At 38.0% G+C, this 27,998-nt stretch overlaps 4 protein-coding genes, 1 long non-coding RNA gene and 1 other non-coding gene across 8 annotated transcripts; 3 read left to right on the top strand and 3 right to left on the bottom strand.

Annotated features, from left to right (window-relative positions):
- Positions 1-6: 6 nt before the first annotated feature.
- On the top strand, positions 7-5,302 carry LOC108867019 (GDSL esterase/lipase At1g28580). Its single transcript, XM_018646708.2, is given in 6 exon segments — positions 7-294; positions 381-605; positions 4,326-4,347; positions 4,349-4,472; positions 4,565-4,841; positions 5,023-5,302. Coding segments are annotated over 6 exon segments (1,140 nt in total). The 5' UTR covers positions 7-38; the 3' UTR covers positions 5,259-5,302.
- Positions 1,282-3,643, bottom strand: LOC103944120. 3 transcript variants are annotated; one of them, XR_007260814.1, is made up of 3 exons: positions 3,401-3,643; positions 3,213-3,320; positions 1,282-2,496 (listed from the first exon to the last, which is right to left on the bottom strand). It is a non-coding gene; the product is annotated as an uncharacterized LOC103944120 (long non-coding RNA). The 3 variants fall into 3 exon arrangements; XR_007260816.1 differs by having other exon boundaries at positions 1,282-2,406; XR_007260815.1 differs by lacking the exons at positions 3,213-3,320; positions 3,401-3,643 and adding an exon at positions 2,725-2,891.
- Positions 5,303-11,139: 5,837 nt separating the features above from the next.
- Positions 11,140-15,652, top strand: LOC103944121 (GDSL esterase/lipase At1g28600-like). The gene is made up of 5 exons (XM_009354531.3): positions 11,140-11,418; positions 11,513-11,743; positions 14,229-14,377; positions 14,617-14,893; positions 15,094-15,652. The coding sequence occupies exons 1-5, from the start codon at positions 11,157-11,159 to the stop codon at positions 15,324-15,326; spliced, it is 1,152 nt and encodes a 383-aa protein (XP_009352806.3). The 5' UTR covers positions 11,140-11,156; the 3' UTR covers positions 15,327-15,652.
- A 1,405-nt stretch (positions 15,653-17,057) lies between these two features.
- LOC103944122 (GDSL esterase/lipase At5g45910-like) lies at positions 17,058-18,907 on the top strand. Its single transcript, XM_009354533.3, has 5 exons — positions 17,058-17,344; positions 17,516-17,737; positions 17,805-17,953; positions 18,176-18,452; positions 18,633-18,907. The coding sequence occupies exons 1-5, from the start codon at positions 17,095-17,097 to the stop codon at positions 18,836-18,838; spliced, it is 1,104 nt and encodes a 367-aa protein (XP_009352808.1). The 5' UTR covers positions 17,058-17,094; the 3' UTR covers positions 18,839-18,907.
- Positions 18,908-20,082: 1,175 nt separating this feature from the next.
- Positions 20,083-20,155, bottom strand: TRNAA-AGC. The gene has a single exon. It is a non-coding gene; the product is annotated as a tRNA-Ala (tRNA).
- A 2,539-nt stretch (positions 20,156-22,694) lies between these two features.
- Positions 22,695-24,890, bottom strand: LOC103944119 (phospholipase A1-IIgamma-like). The gene is made up of 2 exons (XM_009354530.3): positions 23,529-24,890; positions 22,695-23,393 (listed from the first exon to the last, which is right to left on the bottom strand). The coding sequence occupies exons 1-2, from the start codon at positions 24,204-24,206 to the stop codon at positions 22,779-22,781; spliced, it is 1,293 nt and encodes a 430-aa protein (XP_009352805.1). The 5' UTR covers positions 24,207-24,890; the 3' UTR covers positions 22,695-22,778.
- Between the last annotated feature and the right edge of the window lie 3,108 nt (positions 24,891-27,998).

Here is a 27,998-nt window from a genome sequence, read left to right as displayed (position 1 = left end):
GAGAGAGAGAGAGAGAGAGAGAGATGAACTCGTGATGCATGGGTTCGGAATTTGAAGCAATTTTGATGACGCTCCTCCTCCTCCTCATGATGTCAGTTGTCACATTCATCCCTCAAGCTCTAGGTTGCTACAGCTCAATCATCAGCTTCGGCGATTCAGTTTCCGATACAGGCAACTTGTACAACAGCTCCCCTAACAAATCTTTCAACTTTTTCTTCCCTCCTTATGGAGAGACCTACTTTCACCATCCCACCGGACGCTGCTCCGACGGCCGTTTAGTCATAGACTTCATTGGTAGCTAGCGACGCTAAACCCTAAACCATTTTTCATCACCAGCTTCTGATTGAACTTGATTTTTACTTGATTTCTTTTTTTGGCAGCTGAATCTATGGGACTTCCACTAGTACAACCTTACCTCGAAAGCCATAACCAAACTGCCGACAACATTGAAGGTGGTGTGAATTTTGCAGTAGTAGGAGCCGCTGCGCTGGACACTGCCTTTCTTGAAGAAATGGCTGTATATAATGAAATTACAAACGACTCTCTAAGAATTCAACTGGACTGGTTCCAAGAAATGCTGTCACTTTTATGCAACACATCTTCAGGTCAGTTACCAATTTTTCTCCTCATTTTTTCTCATTTTTTTTTGTTTTTACTTGAGAGTGTTACTTGTCTTGCACCAAAAAAGTCATTAATGGTTTCTTGTCCCCATTTGCTTGTGTGGTTGGCCAATTTCAATGCCACAAAAATAACAACATTAATAATTTAACTTATCTTTTGGGAAATAATAATTGAACTTGGTGGACCTGAATGCATGCAAAGGCTTATGGGAAATATAAGGTTGGACTAACGATAACTGCATAAATTACAAATGCAGTATTGAGAGTATAAAAGTCAAAGTAACATGTAGAAACCAAAACGTTAAAAACATGATATACATTTTTCAAAGACAAAAAATGCTGCAAAGAGAAAAAATGTGGTCTGCGGAAAATCTGAAAATGAGAAAACTCGAATTTGATAAAACTGTATGTTAAGAAAGCTATTAAATTTGCAGTCAAAACAAAATTAATACAGTTTTTGGAAAATAAACTCCATGACTGATTTATTCAACCAAACTGAGTTTATTTGACTATAATGAATATCATCTTTGATTAATAATTTAATATCATCTGTGAGAAAACAATTTGATTTCTACACATCAATAACCCCAAATCTAATTAAAACAATTTGATAAATATCAGTATTGAACAAATTAATATCATCTGTTTATTAGCTATAGTATTTGAATGAGAAAATTCATGTATGATTTTATATCAATCAGTGAAAGCATACATGGAAGAATTGTATAGCTAGAGTGGACAACCTACGATTTTTGAAATACAGAGTAGGATAATTTGCTATATGGAGATCCGACAACAGAACCAACTTATAAATATTCTAAACTCTCATCCAAAATTCAAACTGTCTGCAATTCTATACAAAAATATAAACTTGTATGACAACTACTACAATTTGAAGTAAAATTTAACCTATGCAATAGTCGAATTTAATAACTAACAACAATATTAATATTCTCAAGAGAGAAAAAAAAAGCACAAAAAATGAAACCCCATATAAAAAATTGAAGACTTTGTACAGAAACATAGCAGCTTTACCTTTCTTCAAGAACTGCAATCGAAATTGCAGCAGTTGCGTTTTTTGGTGGTGGGAGTCATTTCACTGTGCAAGAGTTCCCTGAAATTTTACCAAAATCTTAGTAAGATGAATAGATAAAATAGTAATCACATAACTCAAATTTAAAGCATAGTTTTGTAGCTCCTAAATTTTTTCTAAAGAATGCCAACACTCTTGCCTATCTCAGATGGTTGTAACTGATGAGTCCAAATCTCATTGAATCAAGTCTATTCTCTTAAACCAAACATGAAATTGTTTCATGATATGCAACCAATATGATTTACAACTAATAAAAAATTAGTTAACTCGCAATCAAATATAAACCCAAATCAATTTAAACCTACCAAGCAAAATAGAAGAAACCCTAGATAAACAATCAATCAAACATGATTGAATAAGATTTAGCTGCTTCAAAATTTTCACATTATACCCAATTATAAAGCACAAAATCCTACCCAAAAACGAAAACAGAGATAAAAACGAAGCAAAAATCGAACAAAAAGGGATGGGTACCTCTGTTTTTGACTCGAGATCTCTGCGTGCTTTGAATTTCTGCATACAAAATATACAACTTCTATAACTAATTGGCAATATTGCTATCAGCTGATTTCCTTTGCGAATAAATTAATAAAAACTAAAATTTAAAAATAAAAAATAAAAAAAAAGGAATTTTTCGTACCTTTATGTTTCTGGGTGTTTACTGTGAATTCAATTGAGAACTAAGAGCGCAAACTGCGAGAGGAGAAGACGAAGATGGAGGAAGCATGGGTTTGTTTAGGCGATGAATGGGAAAAGCACGTCAATTTCCCAAAAAAAGGAAATCTAATGATCAAATTCAAGAAATATTCAATCTCACAACAATTTTAAGCCAATCAGTTACGCAGCCAAATCAAATTCTATGAAATTTTAGCAAAATACAACCCAAAAGAACACAAATGGACCATTAAAAAAAACAAAATATCAACAACCAAATTCGGTAAAGTAACAAACCACAGCGAAAAATCAAATATTTAGCTTCTGGGTAGTTGAGAAGAAGTCAGATTTAATTACCTGTTGAAGGCTAGAGAAATTGGGTGCATGATGAGGGGGCGAGAAGAACGTGAAGCAGATCGAAGGGATCACGAAGCAGATATGGAAGATATCGAGGCAGAGTATGGGGATCAAAATCGCCAACCCGTTGCAAAGCAACTGAAAATTCTGTCGTTCTAGGCTTTTAGGGCCTGTTTGGGATTGAGGTGCTTAAAAAAAAAGCTCCTATGAAAAAAAGCTATGAAAATTTTTGGTGTTTGGTAAACTTTAAAAAACAGCTTTTTTTCAAAGTTGAGGGTGAAAAAAAGCCCAAAACCAAGAGATGACAAGAAGCTGCAATTTGTAGCTTCCAAAAGCAGCTTATTTTCACCCACACACGGGTGAACAGTGTCCAGGTTTAATGAAATATACCGACCTTTCTCCAGAACTCTCTCGCACGTCAAAACTACAACCTAGACCCCGATCTAGGTATCAAAATGAAGCACTAGCCAAGAGGAGTAGTTTTATACCTTGGGTTCGCCGTGAAACGGCTTGTGGTGGCCGGAAAATCCCTCGGAAAACACGCACTCGCCGGAAAATTGGGTGTACCTCCACCCTTGCCAAAAACACTCCAAAACCTTGAAAATTCATGAACCCAACTCAGTAACTACATTTAACCAACATCTAACAAGACTAAGAAGGGAGAAACCATGCCTACCCAACCGGAAAACAAGCTAAAATTCGCCGGAGATGCTCGGCGTACTCCGGCACCGCGAGCAGGGGAGAGAGAAAGAGAGAGAGAGAAGCAGTTCAACGGCGATGATGGTGACTCTCCCTGAGTTGTGCGACTGTGGGTATTTGTGTGTGTGTGTGTGTGTTGTCACGGGGAAGAAGAAGAGAGAAAGGGAGGAGTTTTCGAAAAGAAAGGAAAAAGAAAGATGCAGACAAACCAAAACAAAAGAAAAGAAAAGAAAAGAAAAAGAAGAAGGAGAAGAAGAAAAAGGTGTCACGGAAGGGAGAAATTTTTAGGTGTGCCGGGAACAACATGCCACGTGGTTTGTCATACTAATTAATATTTAAGATAAAGTTTATAAATATTTTTCTTCTAAAAATAAAATATATTTAGTAATTCACTTTTATTTGTTAAGAAAATTAAATTAATAACACATCTAGTAATATACCCTTTTTGGTCATTTCACACAGTCACAGCTGTTTTACAAAAAAGTTTACCAAACACTATGATACTGCTTTTTGTTTCCAAAAGCACTTTTACAAAAAAGTTTACCAAACACTTTGCTGGCTTTATTTCACAGCCGCTTATTCTCACAGCACAGCCACTTATTCTCACAGCAGCTTTTTTTCAAAGCACAGCAATACCAAACCAGCCCTTAGTGTTTTCGGCAGAAGCCGAGAGGTTTCTATTGGACACCAGGGTCAATGCCGTCCTTTTAATGTGGAATATACAAAAAAAAGCTAGACTTGAAGAGCAGCTGAAGGGCAAAAGAGGAAGAACACTGTGGAAGTAACACTACCACGTTTTTCTCTTTTACTATATATATAATTTCCCAGTGTATAAGTCCTATGTACATCATCTATAACAGCCTTTCATCTTGTACAAGTGATTAGTAATCTGTAATTTACAGACTGCAACAAACTGCTTTCGGGCTCTAGTTCTGATGGGAGAGATCGGAGGCAACGATTACTACAATGCATTGTTTTCAGGAAAAAGTACAGAACAGGTGGAAAAATATGTCCCATTTGTGATAGAAGCAATAGCTTCAGCAATCAATGTAAGAGTTGGAATCATAATTTCTTTGCTCAAAAGGCAGTTTTTTTTTATAATGTTTTGGCTATGAACCTCAGTGGCTGCATTGCTCTGCAGGAGTTAATTGCGCTTGGGGCCTCAACACTTCTTGTACCGGGCGTCTTTCCATTTGGATGCGTTCCTGCTTTTCTAACAAGATATCAAACTTCAGATGAGGATGAATACGACCCTTCGACTGGCTGTCTAAACTGGTTGAACAAGTTTACCGAGTATCACAACAAGCTGCTCCAGATAGAATTAAGGCGGATTCAAAGCCTTCATCCTCATGTCAATATCATTTACGCAGATTACTACAATGCCATGCTAGAACTGCATCAGTCTCCAGACCAATTTGGTACTTCAACTCTCTTAATATTGCAAAATAGTTTACAATGCATGTTAATAAATGTGAGGATTTTTCGACAGTTCTAAAATGTATTAGTTAACGAAATGGTTACCAAACTTGCCGTCAAGAATTTAGACATTGTCAGATTTTAGTCAAACCCCAAATTATTATTGGATTCGTGGAAATGCAGGATTTACTGGGGAAACTACCAAAGCATGCTGTGGAGGAGGAGGGCCATACAATTACAACTCATCAGCACTATGTGGCACTCCAGAGGCAAATGTACTTTGTGAGAACCCTGCACAGTTTATTAGCTGGGATGGTCTGCATTCAACTGAAGCAGCATACCGGTGGATAGCCAAGGGTTTATTAAACGGAAATTACACCGTTCCTCAAATTAGTGCCTTGTGTGTTTCACAACTGTGACTTCATTTAGATCTTCATCATCAGTACGAAAACTTTCTTCAATATTTTTCACAGCTCGTGAATGAAATGAAACCTAAAACGAACGGCTAGGATTGAAAGATAGAGTAAATGAATTGACTTTACAAGTTGGAATTATGAATGCTTTAGATTAATTCCAGTGGGTTTCAACTTTCAACGAAAAATATAAAGGTGTGGATGAGCCCGGATTGATTGCCTTGAAGAGTGACCAAGAAGGCGTGATGTGTACCTAATGCTAGAATAGAGCAGCGTTGAAGGTTTTGGGTTGATGGTTTGATCGCGCGGGTTGGGTTCTGATTCAAATGTTCAAACTCATCTTTTTTTCAAATATCTGTGCTATGTAGTATGTATTCTGAGATTATGGCTGTGAGGCGGCATATATGGCGGGGCCGCGGAGGTGGAGTGACAGGTTGGGGAAGAAGGGAAAAGATCTTAGATTTAGAGACTATTATCGTTGCTCCTCTCGAGTTTGGTAGCGCAAATTTGTAACTAAACAGAATATTAAGGTAATTATTGCATGATGTCATTGAGTTTGATACTGTACCAACATGGCAGACCCTACCTACAATGGATAGGTGGCTAATAAACATTTGATATTGAAAACAATTGTAGGTATTATAGTGGAATTGGTTGCAAATATTATTCAAAACAAAGCAAACCCAAATTCAAGTTGAATATTGGGTGCAATTTCAGATTTAAAGTTTTTGACGATAAGAGAGATAAATATGAGGAGTATCGATGTTTGTTTTTCGTAGTTGGTGACTCTGGAGGTGTCGAAATGCAGCAGTGTTACAAGGGGAGACTAGTCCTCCTATTGAGGCAACTGGCATGATGAATAAGTAATGGAGAGAGTGGATGGAGGTGCAGCAACCGGAAAGGGATGTCGAGCAGCCGAGTGGGTCCAGGACGCGGAAGGGAGGTGGAATCCCGGTGGATGAAGCCCGAGTTTGGCCCATTGAAGGTTAATTGTGATGGGGCTTAGCAGGCAGCGACGGGTGGAGTAGGATGGGTGGTAAGGAACCTCGCAGGTTGGTTTCAAATGGGGGCGGAGGGCGTAGAGGGGTGGTGGTTGTGTCTAGCTTGGCATTGGAGGCAGAGGCAGTGAGGGAGGCGTTGTCAGCTTATGCTGAAGAGGGCTGCAATAGGGTGATAATAGAATCTGATTCAAGCAATTTGATTTCCTTACTTAAGGGTGAGAAGGATACTGATATTATGATTGATAGCATAATATTTGATATATGACAACTGACTATGCAAATGGAGTCCGTTGAGTTCTCATATGTGACTCGGCGTCGGCGATGCAACTTATCTAGAACTTGCCTAGTAACCTTATTCAAAATATTACATAAGAAATATGAGTATATTTTAAACAGGTACCTTTTGTTTAACAAATGATATTATTTATATTAAGAGGGTGAGGGAGTAGACGAAGTCTTATAATGAGTTAGCAATAATATGGTTCAAAATCATCTTTGACGAGAATCGAATCTAAAACCTCTTACTTTCAAATAAAGATGAATACCACTATACCATAATACTAAATGGTTTAAACATATACTTCTAAAATACGAACTTTTAATTACAGTTTTCTTCTTTCGGAAATTTCCATTTACATGCAATTGGCAAAAGACCAAATGCCTTTCAACTTAAAACGCTTGTAACTTATTCATTCTAACTCCTAATTAGAAATTGTTTGTGCCTACACGCATGTGGAATTGAACTTTGTTGATGCAAAAACTGGATTAACCTTGAATCAACTTAAATCTGACTATATATCACACAAATTCACAACAACACAAGATTTATCATGGCTCACCCCGAATTGCCAAACTTTGGGATGCCTAACAATCTGACATAGCTTGTATAAAACTAATAGTGAGCTACAATCAACATTAGGACATTTTTTATGTTTCGAACTCATGTTAACTTGTAATTGTATTCTACTGAAAGTTTCTTCAAATTCCTGGACAACATTGCAGCAAAAGATTTAAATCTCATTGAAACTCAAACAAGTCAAACTAATGCAATAATCAAATCAATCTCATAGAAACTTAGCCTTCGCAATATAACCTTAAAATCATTGCATTGCAGCACTTCATTCAATCTAATAAATATCTGACTTAATTTTCTCACAGTATTCTTAAACGAATAACCCAATTCTTTTTTTGCCCCGCGCAGTGTCTTACTCTTGCATCAGAGATTTTTCCGATCACCGACTTTCTCAACCATAAACTTTTGAGAGTGAATCACACGTCATAGAAATGATGGACATTGCATGTGCTTATAAGAGATTGGGCTATTTCCCGTATAGTTAATTGATTTTATAGTGGAACCTCAACTCTCTTCATAGTATCAGAGTCAAGTCATTTGTGACTACTGCTTTGTTTTTGTTATGTTTTTTTTTTTTTTTTTTGTCAAACGATAGATTTTGTTAGATTAGATGTTATATTAGTCATTGACAAGATTTGAACCCATGTCGTCATATAAGGACTCAACATTTTTCCATCAATGTGGTAAATGGCTGCTACTTGGACTGTTTTGTTTTTAATTAACTCTTTTTTCTCCCACAATATATCAAATAATTTGGCCCTTAATTTATGGAATATTTCTAAATTTTGTGCGATCGAAGGTTAAATCAACTCCTACGAATGGCTGAAATTTAGGCAAGCACATGCACCTAAACTTTTATGTTAATTGGTTAACTATTTTCTTTTTTTGTTTATTGTTTTTTTATTTTTATTCTTCTTTAAAGAAATTAGTTGTTTTCATTGGGAGTTAATAATGGGAGGTGCTATCCACACATCCATTTTTACCTCTCACGTATTCCTTAATTTCCGGCTATGGGATCAAATGATTTGAAAAATATCAATGAACCAAAATGAACAAGGGTATGAAGAAAGTAAAAAGATGTGTGTGAAAATCATTATCCTTAATCATAACCTTCAAGTCGCCATAATCGATCGTAGATACCAAACTTAATTACATGACGTTGAAATATTGTTTGATGCCACTGTTTTGGAGGTGGTAGTTCCCGAACTGTCGAAACGTGTGGTTCAATAAGCAAATAAAGGGGCATCAATATATAGAATTCCTCTCACAGACATGTAATTTGAACTTGAAGGCTCAATAAGCAAATAAAGGGGCATCAACAGATGGCATTACTCTCGTAGACTTGCGGTTGGAAGGCTTGCTGCAGCTGCCTCCTCACGCAGACTCACAGTTGCAAGCTGCAGTTGTAGAGACTTGTTGGTTTCTGAAGTTAAACATGGTGACAGGATATTTGTGTTATTGTGTGTTACACGTGGTAGCAGCACTGATTTCATGCCTTAATCATATTATTTTTTTTAAATGAAGATTAATTGTGGAATATGCTCAACATCGAAATTCGATGATTCCAACCATTATTTTGTAAGTCTCGAATTCATTGATTATCCTTACAAAAAGTTAATTCAATCCAAAACCATTTGTCTACTTAATTATCACGATGAAATTTCATTGTTTATTATTGTTGACCCTAAAAATTACAAAGCCTAAGTGGCGCGCAAGTCGAGTAACTAATGAGCTAACTACGTCCTTCAATTGTATGCGGGGCGTGCCAACTCATCGGTCGAGAAGTAAAATTTATTGATGCTGCGCTGAGCGCGTTGCTGACTTCTTGATCTTGCGACTGCGGTCGAGGAAGGAACACGTCTCGACCTTCGGGTTCTAGAGCCTGAAGACAAGGCTGCTAGTTCTGCGAAGTTCAATATCAAATTCAGCTCTCAGGGTGCCAAATGTAGTAACCTGGTAACACCTCACTTCACCGAGAAGACTAATGAGATGACCTCTGCCAATAAGGATTCGAAAATCCTTCTCGACCAAGACTTGGATAGATAACCAGTCGACCTTGACGCAATGCTAGTTATCCAAACTGAAGGTGCTCCGGGAACGGCTGATTCTACGGTAACAGTGTTGTTTATCCAAATTGAAGATGTCACCGGTTGCCTTCACAGTGCTGTTTATCCAAACTGAAGGTGTGTTGGTGAAAAAAAAAAAAAAAAATCTCAAGATGTTTGAGAGGTTTGCGCAAGCAGTTGTGTGTTGATTTTGGAGATGCTCTTTTGATGCACAGTGCCTCTGTATTTATAATGCTGCTCTCGCTGATGGCCAAGCCGTAAATCACTGAGTTTCCTAATGTGTCACGACTACTAGAAAATAATATTTTAAACTTCTGATATATCACGACTACCAAGCTGAAGCAATCCCTGAGTCTTCATATGCCACAAATCTTCAATATTCAAATACACCACATCTGACGAAACAATGATGGCTTTATCCCATCATCATGTGATTAATGGTCAAGAAATTACCACATCCTTATCTTCTGATAATTAGCTTTTCCATCATGTCCATCGGCTGAAGCCTACTCTCCTTTTTTTTTTTTTTTTTTTTTTTTTATCTAAACATAACCATCCTAATCACATCACATCATCATCTCACAATTTCACCTTTATCCCATGCATGCATGCATCCTGATCAAATGAATTTCAAATTCATTTTTAGCTTCCAGGCTGAGTAACTAATGAGCTAACTACGTCCTTCAATTGTATGCGGGGCGTGCCAACTTGTCGGCTGAGGAGTAAAATTTGTTGATGTTGCGTTGATCGCGTTGCTAACTTCTTGATCTTGCGACTACAGCCAAGGAAGGAACACATCTCGGCCTTCGGGTTCTAGACCCTTAAGAAAAGGCTAGTTCTGCAAAGTTCAATATCAAATTCGGCTCTCAGGGTGCCGAATGTAGTAACCTAGTAACAATTTACTTAGCCGAGAAGGCTAATGAGATGACCTCTGCCAATAAGGATTCGAAAATCTTTCTCGACCGAGACTTGGATTGATAACCAGTCGACCTCGACGCAGTGCTGTTTATCTAAACTGAGGGTGCTCTGGGAACGGCTGATTCTACGTTAACAGTGCTATTTATCCAAACTGAAGGTGCTCTGGGAACGGCTGATTCTACGTTAACAGTGCTATTTATCCAAACTGAAGATGTCACCAGTTGCCTTCACAGTGCTATTTATCCAAACTAAAGGTGTGTTAGCGAAAAAAATAAAATAAAAAATCTCAAGATGTTTGAGAGGTTTGCGCAGGGCAGTTGTGTGTTGATTTTGGAGATGCTCTTTTGATGCACAATGCCTCTGTATTTATAATGCTGCTCTCGTTGATGGCCAAGCCGTAAATCACTGAGTTTCCTGATGTGTCACGGCTACTAGAAAATAATCTCTTAGACTTCTGATGTATCACGACTACCAAGCTGAAACAATCCTTGAGTCTTCTTATGCCACAAATTTTTAATATTTAAATACACCATATCTGACGAAACAGTGATGGCTTTATCCTATCATCATGTGATCAATGGTCAAGAAATTACCACATCATTATCTTCTGATAATTAGCTTTTCCATTATGTCCATAGGCTGAAGCCTACTCTTTTTTTTTTTTTTATCTAGATATAACCATCCTAATCACATCACATCACCATCTCACAATTTCACCTTTATCCCATGCATGCATCCATCCTGATCAAATGAATTTCAACGGCCTTAATTACACGGGCCGATGGTGTAAATTTGGGTCCAAACAATTATACAACAAAGTTTTTGTCAAATTTTTTTTAAGTCAATTAAATGTTTCAAATATTTCTGATTTGGCTAATATTTTGTAAGGATGATCTATGAGGTGTAATTTGAAAAATATACGGTTTGGATTGTTGAAGTTCAATGTGGTATGGACCCTACAACTAATCCCCATTAAAAAAAAATTAATTCCCTTAATGGTCTCCTATGTATCTATATCTATATATAAGTCAAGCTGCGTGTGAGTGAAAGTGAGAGAAAAAGATCCATGGCTTGGTATTTTGGGGCAAGTTTGACCATGAACGTCCTCATCCTGCTCCTTACAGTTGTTATCATCCCGCACGCGAATTGTTGCTACACATCTATCATAGGGTTTGGGGATTCACTTGCTGATACTGGCAACATTTACATCGATGCCCTTGACCACCATAAGGGTCCGTACCATTTCTTCTTCCCTCCATATGGGGAGACCTACTTTCATCACCCCACCGGGCGCTGCTGCGATGGTCGTTTAATCATAGACCTCATTGGTATGTGCAGTGCATCCACTTATCTATCTTACCATTAGAAAAACAGATCTGCTTTTTTTCTTTCTCAGATTCTCTTTGGCTTTACCTTTTGCAGCTGAATCTATGGGGCTTCCACTAATACGACCTTATCTTGAAGTCCTGAATGTCAATGAAACGATGCGCAACCTTGAAGAGGGTGTGAATTTTGCAGTTGTTGGAGCCACTGCACTTGACACTGACTTTCTTGACCCAATGGGACGTTATGATGTATTTACAAACTTCTCTCTAAGAATTCAAGTGGATTGGTTCAAAGGAATGCTATCACCTTTATGCAATACATCTTCAGGTCAATTGCCAAGACTTTTCTTTTGGGTTTTGTTGTTTATATACTCGTCCACACAAAATAGTAAGGTACACTTGTATGTTGTGTCTACAAATATGTCAGTTTTATGTGTTTAAATATGTTTCTACAAATTTGTCTAAATATATTTTTTTAACCATGTAGATTTAGGTGCCTCATTTCCTTAATATGTACTATAAGATCCCACATCGCCCAGGGGTGAGGATCCTGTAAGCCTTATATATATTCTCATCCCTACCGCATCCCCGGCCCAGCTTCGCTGTAGCACGATATTGTCTGCTTTGCGCCCCAACCACATCTTCACGGTTTTGTTTCTAGGAACTCACATGAGAACTTCCCAATGGGTCACCCATCATGGGAGTGCTCTCGCACGTTACTCGCTTAACTTCAGAGTTCCTATAGAACCCGAAGCCAATGAGCTCCCAAAAGGCCTCATGCTAGGTAGAAATGAGAATATACATATAAAGCTTATAGGATCCTCACCCTTGGGCGATGTGGGATCTTACAATCTACCCTCCTTAGGGGCCCGACGTCCTCATCGGCACACTTCTGGCCAGGGATTGACTCTGATACCAATTTGTCACATCCTTGCCCAAGCCCCTACCATATCCCGAGCCCAGCTCCGCCGTAGCACGATATTGTCCGCTTTGGGCCCCGACCACGCCCTCAGGGTTTTGTTTCTGGAAACTCACACGAGAACTTCCCAGTGGGTCACCCATCATGGGAGTGCTCTTGCGCGCTACTCGCTTAACTTCGGAGTTCCCATACCCAAAAAGCCTCGTGCTAGGTAGAGATGAGAATATACATATAAGGCTTATAGGATCCTCACCCCTGGGCGATGTGGGATCTTACAATCCACCCCCCTTAGGGGTCAACGTCCTCGTCTGCACACTTTCGGCCAGGGATTGGCTCTGATACCAATCTGACACGCCCCAACCCGGAATGTCCACCACATCACCCAGGGGTGAGGATCCTGTAAGCCTTATATGTATATTCTCATCTCTACCTAGCACGAGGCCTTTTGGGAGCTCACTGGCTTCGGGTTTCATGAAAACTCCGAAGTTAAGCAAGTAGCGCGTGAGAGCACTCCTATGATGGGTGACCCACTGAGAAGTTCTCGTGTGATTTCCCAGAAACAAAACCGTGAGGGCGTGGTCGGGGCCCAAAGCGGACAATATCGTGCTACGGCGGAGCTGGGCCCGGGATGTGGTAGAGGCCTAGGCTGAGATGTGACATGTACACTGAAGGATCTTTTTTTTGTTAGAGAACTTTGATTTTAACTTTTTATCTATATTATCTATTAACAAAACTCTCTGTCTTAACTAAAGGATGGCAAAAAGACGATTTTTTCCTCTATTCCCCTATCATAAAAGAAAATTCATGGGCATTAAAATAACTTTGCATTTTTCTCTTCTTTCACCCACATGTCATCAAACCATCTCACTCCACTACGTCTCTCTTCTTAACTCCACACCCCTGCAGAACAAACACGAATAAAAATAAAAAAAAAAAGCAAACAAATTGCTCTTGCACACAAAGTGTGTGGACTCAGGCTAGTTTTTATTACATAATGCACCGGTATTAATTTTGAAAGCAACATATACATGGTACATTGATATTGATAGTCCCTACTCACCATCTATCTTAGTTTCAGTTTCTAGCACACTTCTTCTTTTTTTATCTGTGAGGTTAAATAAATCAAACAAAATAATAAACATGACTAAATATGACTGTATAAATTCTTTTTAATAAAATGTGTAGTTATTATTTCCCGTTTCATTAAACAGTTAGCGGGCACTCAACCAATAAAGTGCAATGGTGCAAATAAAATATAAAGAAGGTGGCCATCATTCCCCTCCATCTAAATTCCATTTCTTTATTTTTATTTTTTATTTTTTTTGAAACAAATTCCCTTTCATTTCTTTCTCTTTTTTGACCTTTGAAAGCGTTTCTGGTCCCCATTGCTTTTGTGATTGACTACAATTGCCAATGCCACAGAAGTAACAACTTCTATAAACGAACTTTTCTTTTATTTTCTTTTAAAGTAATGTTATTCATGCTATGTTTTTCTACCATGTTTTCATACTATCTTAGCTAACATTTAATGTGAACAGTTATATTATTTGAAAAATTTGCAAAATCCAATGAAATGAATGAGAAAGACTCATCTATACCACAATCATCATTTAATTAACTAGTTTTTCTTAATTATTAGTTTATTAAATAATGAACTAAATTTAAAAATCTGATTAATTCAAATGATTTGGTTGTCCACATTAAATGCCATCTAAAATGATATAGAAACATGATATAAAAACATGATATGAATAACATATAAACAACTACAATGTCAACGTTTTTTTTTCTTGCTCTTTTCGGTAAAGAACTTCAATAATTGAACTTGGTGAACTAAATCTGAAGGTTTCATCTTGGATATGATGTACTTACGTTTTTTACCTTTAATTTACAGACTGCAGGAATGTCCTTTCAAGTTCTCTTATTGTTATGGGACCGATTGGAGGCAACGATTACAACTGTCCGCTTTTCGCAGGAGAGAGTTTTGAAATTGTTGAAACATATGTTCCGTTCGTGATAGAAGCAATGGCTTCAGCCATCAATGTACGAGTTGGAATATCATATATAACTGCTTTTAGTTATGCATCCTTCTTACAATATTGGCTATGAAATGTGGGATTTTCAATAGCACATTTTTTTCTTAAACACAAAAATCAAAATTTAAAGGTTAAAACGTTCGAAATATATTTTTTTTCGTCTGGAGCTCTACAGGATTTTTTTTTTTTACTTTTTTTTTTTAAGAAATGTAAGCTTCTGGTGCTTCTACTTTTTTATTTCTGCAGGAGTTGATTCAGCATGGGGCATCGACACTTTTGGTACCAGGCAACTTTCCAATTGGTTGCACTCCTGCTTATCTTACCTTATATGAGGGTTCAGATGAGAGTGAATACGACCCGTCAACTGGCTGTCTTACTTGGTTAAACAAGTTTTCTGAGTATCACAATGAGCTACTTAAGACAAAGTTAAGTCAGATTCGAAGCCTTCATCCTCATGTCAACATCATTTATGGAGATGTTTACAATGCTGAGCTACAATTGTATCAGTCTCCAGAACAATTTGGTACTGCAACTCTCTAGCACTCGTTTGCTACAATTTAGTTAATATTAAAAAAATTGAAAAATGAAAACGTAATGCATGATCATCAAACGACCGTAATGTTTTTAAGTATTTTACAATTATTATTAAGATACATGACTATTTGAAGTGTTTCAAATGTTGAACCTCTCGGTGATCTCATCATCGGATTCATCTCATTGCAGGATTTACAGAGAATACTTCCAGAGCATGCTGTGGAGGAGGAGGGACATACAATTACAACTTATCAGCACCATGTGGTCTTCGAGGAGCAAGTGCTTGTGCAAACCCTGCAAAGTCTATCAACTGGGACGGTCGGCACACTACTGAAGCAGCAAACCAGTGGATAACCAAGGCCTTATTAAATGGAATTTACACCATTCCCCACATTAGTACCTCCTGTGTTTCACAACAGTGATTTGGCCTACAGATTTATTTTGCCATTCATATCACACGAGAAATTATCTTGTGCCATTTGGTGATGTCGCTTAGTAGACTTAGATCCCATCAATAATTATTTTAAGGGGCTTATACTTCAAGTAATTAAGCGTGTTTGGTTTTGCACCGGTGGTCATGTTATCATCAAACCCCCCTCCACACATGTCACTTGTATCATGTAAAAAAGCATCATTTCATTAAGGGTAATGGGCTAATGTTAGGGAAACTAAATTTGTAGACTAATGTTATAAAGACATGGGAGTTGATAATTGAATTAATATTAGTTAAGTATTATTAACGTGCTTATTTCTTATTAGTGAGACATAATTTAATTTACAAATTTAGTCTACCTAGCATTGCTCTTTCATTAATTTGATTGGGTGAATTATTAGAGGGATTTGGATCCCATCCGGATCCAAATTATAGGGATCTTAGGGATCCTCACATCTTAGCCATTCATCGTGCATTGTGCAGTCAGAAATCATTTGACTTTTTTATTTAAAATTAAACACAAATAGTATCTGACGAAAATTGATCGCATGATATACGATGAATGGTTATGATGTGGGAATTCTTAGGATCTCCACAAAGTGAATCTGGAGAGAATCCTCTTCATGACTAGAGCCTCCATGTTCCAATTGAAGCCATCATATCCCAAATTAAACATTGCATGTTTTGCTTTTCTTTTTCTTTTTCAGCTCTTGCCCCTTTCTAGCTAATGAAGTGTCTATAGACAACAACGAAAAACAAAAAGAAGCCTCCAAGCACTAAAAAAAAAACCTCTCATTTCCCAAATACAGTACACGTTTTTATTCTTTGTCAACTAAATATAAGTTTCAAAGATTGAATTAGATACTCCACATCCCAATTTGATGTACACCCTAGTTAGTAAATTAGTGTATGATACGCATATTATACGTACTTATTTTTAAAATAGTTTTATTAGTTTCCGTATAGTACTGTATAATTCATTAACTTACATGATTTTTAAAATTGTACTATATATACCCAAATTGGACAGTATATATGCACGTATGTACTTTTATGTATTATATATGTTAACGCTAACTTTGATATACAGAGGGTTCAACTTAGTTCATGAAGGCTTTAGTGTTGGATGTATGATTTGAAAATCAGAGTGTGAGGAACAAACGAGGAATATCAAACCAAAATTGAAGAAATCAACTACAAACACTTAACCAATTTTATTAGCTAAAAAGAAATATTACCATGACAGCTACAAACTAAAAGACTGCATTGTGACTAATTTGTTATTAACTGAGTTACATAACACTATATCAATATAGAACTAACCCTAATCTCTAACAGCTAGGCAAGGAAATGAAACTAGGCGCAAATCCTAACTCACAATACAATCCAAAACAATAGAATAACTTTTTTTTGGAAACAACAACAAAATAAGCTTAAATTCATTCCAATGATATATAGTTTAGAGTAATCTTAGTATTTACGACATTTGAATATCAATGGTGTTGAAGCCATTTTTGCTTTAGTGTCCGTTGTATGGGTAAGGAGGACACTTCTGCTCCTGCTCATAACTCACATGACCGCTGCTATAAATGGCATAAACTCCAGCCAAATATCTAGTTGAATGTACTTGTATAACATTTAAAGCTCCAACTGCTAAAAAAGCATCATTAATTAACCATGCATGTAGCTAGAAAAAAGTAGTATATATTCACAAAGAACACAAACAAACTCCGATCGAATTGGCAAAACATTACAAAATGAAGTTGATTAATATCCTTGTAGTCTCCTCTGCATGCCTCACGTTGTGTTTGAGCACTCTAGTCTCGTCAAGTCTTCAACCCTACCAGGCAATATTCAACTTTGGCGACTCCCTCAGCGACACCGGAAATTTCCTTCTCTCCGGTGCCCTTGCATTTCCCGTCATCGGAAAGCTCCCTTATGGAGAGACCTTTTTTCAACACGCAACCGGTCGCTGCTCCGATGGACGGCTTGTCGTCGATTTCATTGGTAACTCTCTCCTCTTCCTCCTCCTCCCTTAATTTGTCAGTTACTTTCTGTAAACACAATTCATGTCGATAAAACTGGTATGAATAAAATTGCTCTTAATGGACTGCATGCTAATAACAACTCCAAAAGCAACACAGATATATGAAAATAAATCATTTGATACTGTTTTAGTTGAGGCATTTGGGTTGCCACTTTTGCCACCCTACCTAGCACTGAACAAAACCCAAGATATTCAGCATGGAGTGAACTTTGCTGTTGCTGGAGCCACTGCACTTGACCCAGAATTCTTCTACCAAAGAAAAATCGGACTAGCTATGTGGACGAATGACTCTTTGAGCACTCAGCTTGGTTGGTTCAAGAAGCTGAAGCCATCACTTTGCAGCACCAAACAAGGTAACAATTCAATCTGTAATCTAAATTACTAACTTAATTCACATTTATTTATTTGCTTATTTTTCAGAGTGTGACAACTACTTCAAGAAGACTCTCTTTCTGGTGGGGGAGATAGGTGGAAACGATTACAATTACGCTTTCTTTGTCGGTGGCAACATTAAACAGCTCAAAGCTTCAGTACCATATGTTGTTGGAGCAATTACTAACGCCACCAGTGTATGTCACATCAGTAATAATATATCAATAATAGTCAATTAGTCATCATATATACCATTCGTCACATCATGCATCGTTTGGTACTAACATCTAACAATATGTAGTTATCTACATATGGACAAGCGTCTCATACTTATATCGTTGTATATATTAGTCATTAAAAGTCATTGTACACAAAAATTTGTCACATGATTAACCTAATTAGTTGGGGACTTGTGGCAGGCATTGATAGAAGAAGGAGCAGTGGAGTTGTTGGTGCCTGGAAACTTGCCAATTGGGTGTTCAGCCGTATATTTGACTTTGTTTCAAACCCCTAACAGATCTTATTACGATAAACGAAATGGGTGTTTGAAGGCTTTCAATACTTTCTCCAAATACCATAACAGTGAGCTCAAACGTGCCCTAGCAACACTGAGACAGAAATACCCTCATGTAAACATAATATATGCTGACTACTATGGCGCAGCCATGCCCTTTTTCCATGCCCCTCAACATTATGGTAAGTTCTATATATCACATCTATGTTGTGGAAAAAAAACTATTACATCTTTGTTTTATTTATTTAAAAAAGAATCATTCATCAATCAACAAGTATGAAATTATTTATTGAATTAAATCAAAATTACGATTTTTATATAATCGTATTAAGTATCGTAATTTTTTTATTGAATTTTTGCAGGATTCAAAAGTGGGACTCTGAGGGCATGCTGTGGAGGAGGAGGACCATACAATTTCAATAATTCAGCAAGGTGTGGACACATAGGATCAACTGCCTGTAAAGATCCATCTTCCTATGTAAACTGGGATGGAATTCACTTAACAGAAGCTGCTTATCGCTACATTGCCAAGGGCTTGATCCATGGCCAGTTTACAAAACCCATTTAGCTTATATATGATTAGTTACTTCGTCTTGATCGTGTACTTTGATAAATAAAAAACGAGACCTTTTTTTTTTTTTTTTTTTATTTATTTGGAAACTGGAAATGTATTAACCAGGGCAAGAGATGCCAAAGAGGACAATGAAAGCCAAACAACAGGCAAACAACCAAATAACAAACAGGAAGTACAAGGGGGTAGAAAACCCGACACTCAAAGCCAAGCTCTAAGTGTCCCCCCTTGCACCCCCCCCAAAAACACAAAATTAAGGCGGACAAGATAAACCATCATTATTCAATGTACATGATTGGTCGTTGCTTAATAACCTTAATCGTATAATTATTTATATTTTGGGAGACAAGGGTTTTGAAGTTGATTCTCTTCTAACATCAAACACAAGACTATATCCATGGCCATTTTACCGCGCACCCCTAGGCTCTATGCGTCCAGTAGATGTGATCACTTCCCCGAATCACCAATCTTATAGATATGATCATTTACTTCATTTTCATCATATGATTATTATTATTTTAATAAATTGAAAAGAAATGCGAGGTTCGAACTTGAAATCTTTTTTAACGTTAAAACATCCATACTAACAAAAATAAAATAAGCTTGACCCATGGCCGTTTACCAGCCCCTCTAACTTATACAATGTTTAATTATTGCGTTAGACAAATTACAAATGGTACATTGATTGATTTGTCTATAATACGATTGGCCTAATATAAAATCAAAGTCAATCAGTATCAACCATATGTCATGCTTTTGCTTTGAGTCGTCAAATCGCCAATTTAAATGGTTAACCCCTCATTTTGGTGATGGTCTTGGGTGTAGGTGGCAGAGGTGGTGAGTTATAGGTTGGTTTGAGGAGGGTGGGGTTATTACATGGTTTTATGTCTAGAGTCCGCATGAACACGTGGTTCGAAAGTTAGATTCTAAAATTTCTCCTCACTTTGTAATAAGAATCAAATAACACTATTGTGACAAGCGTTGTAGACACGAGACAATTCAATGACAGCGTATTTTCTCGTGTTAGTAGCAGTAAACAAAGCAACATTAATCTAGCTAATTACTAGACTAGTTCAGTATTCTGTAAAATCCATTTCTTTCAGAGACTGAACCACAAAGACATGTTTCTCGTGGTGGTCCAATTTTCGTTTCCGGGATTGCTTACCACAAAAAGTATGGTTGACTTTGATACTTTCTTCTTTTAGTGGTGAGAAGATTAAAAAAAAAAAAAAAAAGTTAAATGGAGATGCGGGGTATCGATCCCCGTACCTCTCGCATGCTAAGCGAGCGCTCTACCATCTGAGCTACATCCCCGTTGAATTCCAATCCCTCCAGTTGTTTTAAAAAAAAAAAAAAAAAAAAAAAGAGGAAAGAACCATTTTACCCATGACAAATGCTGAAGAGAAGTAGACTTTGAAGGAATTATCTGTTCAATCTAATTTGGTCATGCTAAAAGTTTTGAAATTTCCATTCCAATTTCGTCTTTTAATTTTTTGTTGTTGCTTTTACAGACCGACAATTAAATAACGGTAAATTATATTTTATCCCTTCAGGTTTGTATTTAATTGTAACTTCGTACAACATTTTATTAACTTTACAGCATATAAATAAAAAAATTTAAAATCAATGTTTTTGTACAATAATTCCATCTCCTTCGCCGACCATCTTCTTCGTCCATCACATTTGCTTCTTTCTCAGTGAACCATCATTGCTATCTTCCTCCAGCACCATTACCTTTTTTCCCTTCTCTGTTTCTTCCTCGTCAGAACCAAAGCTCGGCCAAGACTCGTGCAAACCAAACGGCCCCATATCAAACGCCAAATCAAAAAGTCCAATTCAAACAACCCTAAATCAAAAACCCCGAATCAAGCAAACCCATTTGGTTGAAACCCATAAAAAAAAAAAAAAAAAAAAAAGATGGAAAATAGAAAGCAAATTCAAGAACAATGGGGAAATTGTCAGCCGCTGGAACGCAAAATCAAGAGCATAATCGATCTGATACAACTCGGAATCTGACCGAGCAAGGCCACCGTGGTCCACTGGAAGCATCGCTGATTGTAAGACGTCACAGGCAGCTATTTGGCGGAGCTGAGGTTGCTCGGCGCGGTGTTTGATGCACTTGGGGACAGTCTGGGCGCGGACAGCCTGGAGAGGTGGACCAGCTATTCCAGCTCTTGCTCTGCGAGTCCAATGACTCTTCCCCTTATTCGAACCGGACCACCCTTTAAACCCTTCAGTGCTCAAGTTAGACCCGACCCACGAACCCCCATTGCGACGAGGCTCCAATCCACTCCCAGATCTCTCACTGCCTTGAGCAACACAGAGCACTCGAGCCCGATGACCAAGCTTCCCTAGTTGCTTGGTACAAGAACGGAAGAGGGTTTACTGCAATTGGGGTTTTTACGAGCTTGAATCGCAGAGAGAGAAGATTAGGGTTTTTAGCTTGAATCACAGAGATAGAGGGGGAAACTTTGGGTTGGGGAAGTTGAAATTAGGGTTTTTACGAGCTTGAATTGCAGAGAGAGAAGATGAATTGTAGAGAATTGGGTGTGATTTCGAGGGTTTTGGATTAGAGGACAACGGTGCATATGTGGTTTTGGGGGTGAAGGCGGGGGGACGGATGGAAGGGGAAGGAATTAGGGTGCATATGTGGTTTTGGTGGTGAAGGGAGGGGGACGGACGGAGGGAGAACAGACAGAGGGGGAAGTTGAGGTTTTGGTGGTGAAGGGATGGGACGAACGAAGGGGACGAACGGAGGGGAATGATTTAAGGTGTGGATGGATGGGTGGTGGGGCCCAATGTGTTTTTTTTATTAATTAATTTTTTTATTTGTTTTTTTTAGCCACATAAGCAGTGATGTGAATCCATGTGTGCTATGTCATCACTTAACGATTGAGTTAACGGATTTTTTAACGGAACATATGATATTAAAATTAAATGATAGTAAATGTATGAAATTGAAATGTTTTAAAGATGTTGTATGATGTTGTAATTTGTCCATAATTGAGGGGGTAAAATGTAATTTACCCTTAAATAAATTAACATAAGTAGTGAGATGCAAGCAGTGTGTTAAAATACTTGCCTCAGGGCGCGCCTAGGCGGCCTCGAAGGCTGGACGGGTGGGTTGCCGCCTTAGTTTTGCATGAATGGGCGGAAGGCATCGCCGGAGTGCCCCTTAGGGTGTTAGAGGCGTTTTTTTACCTTATTTTTGAAAAAAAAAAAAAAGTACCCAAACTAACTCCCTCGTACCTCTTCCTTCTGTCATCGTCTCTCTGTGTTTTTTCCCGATTTCATGAACCCTCTCAATTCTCAATTTCAAACCTAGCACTTTGAGCCGTCGTCCTGGTTCCACTAATGCCAGACTTTGCTTCAACATCATCACCACTGGTAGAATTTCCAGTCTTCATTATTGCTTGATAGTCACAACCCACGTAAGAACCTAAGCTCTTGATACCACTTGTTGTAAACTAAACCAAAAAACAATCAAGCAATAAAACAAAACACAATCAGAGTTCCTCAAATATAGGAGTATCTATCTAACAACAAAAGCTTTATTGATTACCAACAAATATAAGAGAACTCACAAACACAAAGTGTTCTTAAGTATACAAACTTATGCCTCTCACAACTTTCACACAAAACTCTATTCCACATCCATCTATTTATACTAATAGATGTCATAGGTTTACACAAAGTCCCTAGAATATAGGAAACCAAATCCTATACTAAAACCAAATCCCAAACCAACTAGGAAACGCAAATCCAAATATCTTGCATCCAAGATATCTTAATCCTTGTTTGATTGTTATTTTAGTTTAGGCATGTTTATTTAATGCCAAATCCAACATATATATCATGTGACAGAGCAACCAAGACACACACATAACTGATATCTTCTAAATATAAATCCACTCAAGAAATCAAGAATCTAAAGTAATCAGAATTGATCATCATCATCCTCATGGTCCTTGAGCACCCAAGAACCATCTTCCAGTTGGGTCATACACTTGTTCTCCTCACAACGCCACGACGCCGGTATAAGATACTCCTCCTTCAAAGCATCAACACTTTTATTTACCAGTGCTATGTCACGCTTGACTTCCAACTTGAACCCTCCTTTACTCCCTTGGGTTCCCGCAACTCCATGCAAGTACCCTTCCATGTTATGCCAACTCGCTACTCCTCCAGGACTCTTCAAGTACTTGGATTTTTGCGTGTCGATTTTCAACTCTTCTCCCACGTCGGAGTACCCCAATAAAATTGGGTAGTTAGGGACAACATCTAAAGCGTTACGAATGCGCAATGCTCGAAGATCTTTGTAGCCAGAGAAGACCTTCTCAAAGTTCGAGTTTCCAACTCGAGGGCTGGCGAACACAATGGCTGTAACTGGGCAGGCTTTGTTTGGCATGTCCTTTGGCCTGTTTAGTCCATTGGCAACAATGTCAATTGCACTTAGTGTGGCAACTGCTGCACCCAAACTATGCCCTGTTATGGTAATACTAATTTCCTCATCCTTGTATTGCTCTATTAGTCTCATAACTTCTTCAATGACCTAGATACATAAAACCCAGTAGTCATAATAACATTAAAAATTAAAAATTATCTCATTTACGTGTAATATTCTCTTACCAAACTTGGCATTCATGTTATGTTACAGACTGTTAATTCAAATTGAATGTGATCTTACCTGGTGTCTGGCACTGGTTTTGTTGAAGGGCGAGCGTGAATCATCTGAAGTATATATGGAGTACCAACCTTGGTGCACCTTTGGATCACCTTCCTCACCAAGTATGTTTGACGCAGAAACCAAATTAAATTGCAAGTCATTAACCCACTCCAAGGACTGCACAGTGCCTCTCCAAGCAATCACAATGTCTCTCCTGCCCAACACAGCCTTCCCTTCATCTGTAGCCACAGCAATATACGCCATCCAGTTTGATTCCTTGCACCAAGACTCCCTTGACAAAGACTTAATGAGGAAGGCCTCAGGGATTGGAATCTGTGACGTCGCGTACACAAACTTAGTCACATTATACTTAAAAGGGTTGCCTTTCTCTAAACCAACTTTGGAGAAGAAGTTTTTTCTGGCATATCTGCTGCTTCCAGCATACTTTGATGTCTTCTCTGAGTTGAAGGCATCATAAGTAGCTTGAGCCATTTCTCCGTAGTGGATTATGTATCGACGGAGATCAATGTTTAGAGGATCCAATAGCCCATCCCATTTGTTTTCGCCGCTTAGGTGCTTCCATTTTTTGGCTATGCTATGATTGCTATCCATCTTTTTCTTCACACCAAGCATCCTTGTGGGGAGGATGAGCCTTATTGCCTTCTTTATATAAACTCCTCGAAAAAATCTAGTAAGCATTGAGAAGGATATATGTTCAATGCATCACGTTGATGACTTTTCGCACTTAGTACATACACTGTAAAACACATGGGTTAGTACATACACTGTAAAACACATGGGTTGACTAGAAGAAAGCTAACATTTTTTATTGATGCCTGCAAATAGAAGTTTTGAAATGTTAGGGTTTGATCGGTGTTCGCTCGAGATTGGTGGTGGTTTCATAGCAGTCCAAACAAAAGTGATACTAAATTCAAGCCAAGAATAGGAAATTTTGAAGTATATGTTATTCTGTTGTTGCAAGCAATGCCATTGCATTCCTTAGACATTAGGTATATGCCAAATCTGATAAAATTTTAATATTCTTGGATTGGAAGTCAGTAGAATCACTTCAGAGATTGGTGGTTGGAAAACTTTTAAGTTCAAATTTTGGTTTTCCTAGTTTTCCAACCATCTTTTGTCAATGTCTGGGATTGAATAGATTTAGATTTTGGTTTACTTGACAAGAAAGAGATTGTCAATTTTTTTATTTTATTTTATTTTTGTTACAAAAGAGTGCTTATCCTTTATTGGGTTACATAAACATAAAGAAATTAGATGATGACTTTTTCTTTTGCTCAAAGGAAAGCATGCATATTTGTGAAGAGTATGACGCCGGCAAGTTGAAGAAGGCAAAATCTTGTACATTTGTACATACATTTTTGGATGATATGAACTAAAGAAATAACCAACTGTCCACTTGCCTTGACTCTTTCCACTCAACAAAATGTCTCCGCACTAGTACAAAAACACACTTGCATGACAAAAACTTGCGCGATGGAGCAAATTACGTTGCACAAGGACATTTTGCACAACGTTGACAACTAAGCGTTACGCAAGGACATTTTGTGCGACGGGACTTTGCGCGACAAAGCATTGTAACGTCCCACATTGCTCAGGGGAGTGGATCATGTAAGCCTTATATGTATATTCTCATCTCTACCTAACACGAGGCATTTTGGGAGCTCACTGGCTTCGGGTTTCGTAGGAACTCTGAAGTTATGCGAGTACGGGGCGAGAGCATTCCCAGTATGGGTGACCTACTGGGAAGTTCTCGTGTGAGTTCCCAGAAACAAAACCGTGAGGGCGTGGTCGGGGATCAAAGCGGACAATATCGTGTTACGGTGGAGTTGAGCCCGGAATGTGGTGGGGGCCCGGACCGGGATGTGACAAGCATTTCGTTGCGCAAAACTGTTTAGCCAACGAAAGTGTACCTTCATCGCGCAATATTGGGAAAAAAGTGGTAAAAACCTTGGTTTGGCCCCAGAAAATTGCGTGACAGACTAAATGCATGTCACGCAAAGGGTTTTTGCGCAACGGACAAATTTGTCGTGCAAACACCCTTTGCGCAACGTGGTTGGTTCGTCGCGCAATTTTCTAAAAAAAAAATCATTGCAATTGGAGTTAAAATAGCGATCGAATTAGTTCATTGTATTCACATAGAGTCAAGGAGTATAGTTGTAAAAAAAATCATCAAAATCGAAGTTAAAATAACCGTTAAATCATGATTTTTAGTTTATATTCATCGAAAAGTTTTGTCCCCTTACTTGATCTCTAAATGTTTGTTTTTTGCGAATTTTGGCCTATGCGATCTCGAAGTATATACAAACAAGTTTGACTATTGGATCGTTGAAACTAGTTTCGTAGAATGCATATCCCATTAAAACAATAGATTCACTAACACTTAGAGTTTATTTATACTTTCATTAAGTATAACATAAGATTTTGTGGTATCCACTAGTGTAAATATTTTAAATTGAAGATCGAGTTCATTCATTGTATTCATATTTTATGTTGATAATCTGACTGAGGAATATATGACTGGCTATGAGGATGTGACACAAATTCTGCTTAAGGTGGGTTATATACGTGCAATTTTCTATTTATTATTGAGGTTGAATGTCTTTTTCTACAACATTTGACCCTCGCTAACGATAGTTTGTTTTGTAATGTGAGACAGGTGCCTCCTCTTCCAGATCGACCACATGACAAGTCATCGCCCTGAAGAAGGAAGTGGAAACCCTAAATGATAAGATTACGTCCCAGGAAGTAGCCCGGGATGCTCGGGAAGCCCAGATCGTAGCCTAATTTTCAGCCTAGGACTAGAAGATGAGCATGATCTTATGGGCCTTACAAATGTCCGGCCTCCATATCTCGATGCCAACACCTGATCTTGCTCCACCTTCGACCTCCCAACCACTTCACCCAGCCGATGCCCTGTAGCTTGATGCATCAAACCCAGACGACTACTCGTTGTAGTTTTTTTCTTTTATGTTTGGACAGCCTGTATGTACATTTTCATATATTTTCTAATTAAATACTTTTTCTTGGTTTATTAATTATTGTTTATAATTTAATTAAAATTAAATAAAAAATATTTTTGTCAAAAAAAAAGAAAAAAAGGTTTTGCGCAATGACGACAATACTTGTGTCACACAAAAACTTTTGCGCAATGTAGGTATGTCGTTGTGCAAAGGTCTTTTCGCGACGCAGTATTGTCGTCGCGCAAAAGGTCTTTGCACGAAGCAGGTATTGTCGTCGCTCAAAGATCTTTTGCCCAACGCATCGTTGTGCAAAGTCCTTGCGCGACCCATGTGTTGTCGTCGCGCGAAGATCTTTTGAGCGACGCAGGTTATGCCTTTGTCGCTCAAACCCTGTCTTCATGACCTTTGTGCGACGGTTTGCGCGCGACAAAATTTTCGTTGGGCTAATTTTTCTTGCGACATTTTTGGACTTTGCATGACGAACCATGCTTCGTTACGCAAACTGTTATTTGTACTACTGCCGTAAAAAAGATAGTGAAATCAGCAAGGGCAACAGTTATGAACTATTATTGAAGCTTGGAGCAAAAGTATGTACTAGGCCCAATGGAACTTTTATATGCACACAAGGTTGAAATTCCAAGCACCATAGTTGGCTAATTTGTTTCCTTTTGATCATGTTTTTCTCAACGTTCACGGATTAATCAATCATGGGTTTTTATTATTTTTATCTGAACGATATCCTAATCCAATCACAAAGAAAGGGAGTTCAATTTAGGTGAGAAAAGTAACACGCTGGTCCAGCCAACTTGAATGAACTCATGTCTATAATCATGGCTTGTCAATTTCATCACTTAAAGTAAGTGTTTTTTCACATTAGGCATATTGTAGAACATGAGAAAATATTCTATAGCACGGATACATCATCATAGTACATCGTTATGTGTCAATGATATACTATCATGAGTAAGTTTTCTCCACATAAAATTATATCATTAGCATAGGACATCACAATAACGATATATCTGCGCAAGTTGTTGTTCTCCGGTCTTCTGTTTTTTAAGAGTGAAATAACCTAACTTTCAAACCATCTACGAAGTATAGGTCACTGAAATCCAAGTTTACCAATTTCCTTCAAGATAGAAATGGTGGTAATATTCTCTCTTTCAGCTGTCACTTGTTTTGCTGCACACCCCATGGCACTCTACTGCAATGCACTTCGGACTAAGTTCGGACAACACAGTAGTCCTTTTAACTTTTTTCATATTTTTTGGGAGGTGATACCAATAAACTCAAATCTTACAGGGGATATTATTCTCCAACATATATACAGACATACATGCATGTTCCCTGAGAAATGGTCAAGCCCACCACCATGTCCTATCCCGTCAGATTCCGTGACTAGCCTCTCCAGCTTCACGAGACTTGTTCCCCTCTGGACAAATTAGTGATCAGAAAATAATCCCGTACATATTCACCTGAATCATCACCTCCCTCTTTCACAAATGCGTGA

This window comes from the organism of the source record quoted next, unplaced genomic scaffold (genome assembly GCF_019419815.1).
Source record: "Pyrus x bretschneideri cultivar Hongxiangsu unplaced genomic scaffold, Pyrus_bretschneideri_v1 Contig33, whole genome shotgun sequence".
In the NCBI taxonomy this organism is placed as follows: domain Eukaryota; kingdom Viridiplantae; phylum Streptophyta; class Magnoliopsida; order Rosales; family Rosaceae; genus Pyrus; species Pyrus x bretschneideri.
Note: the sequence above shows the minus strand (reverse complement) of the source record. Positions and strands in the feature narration are given on the sequence as shown.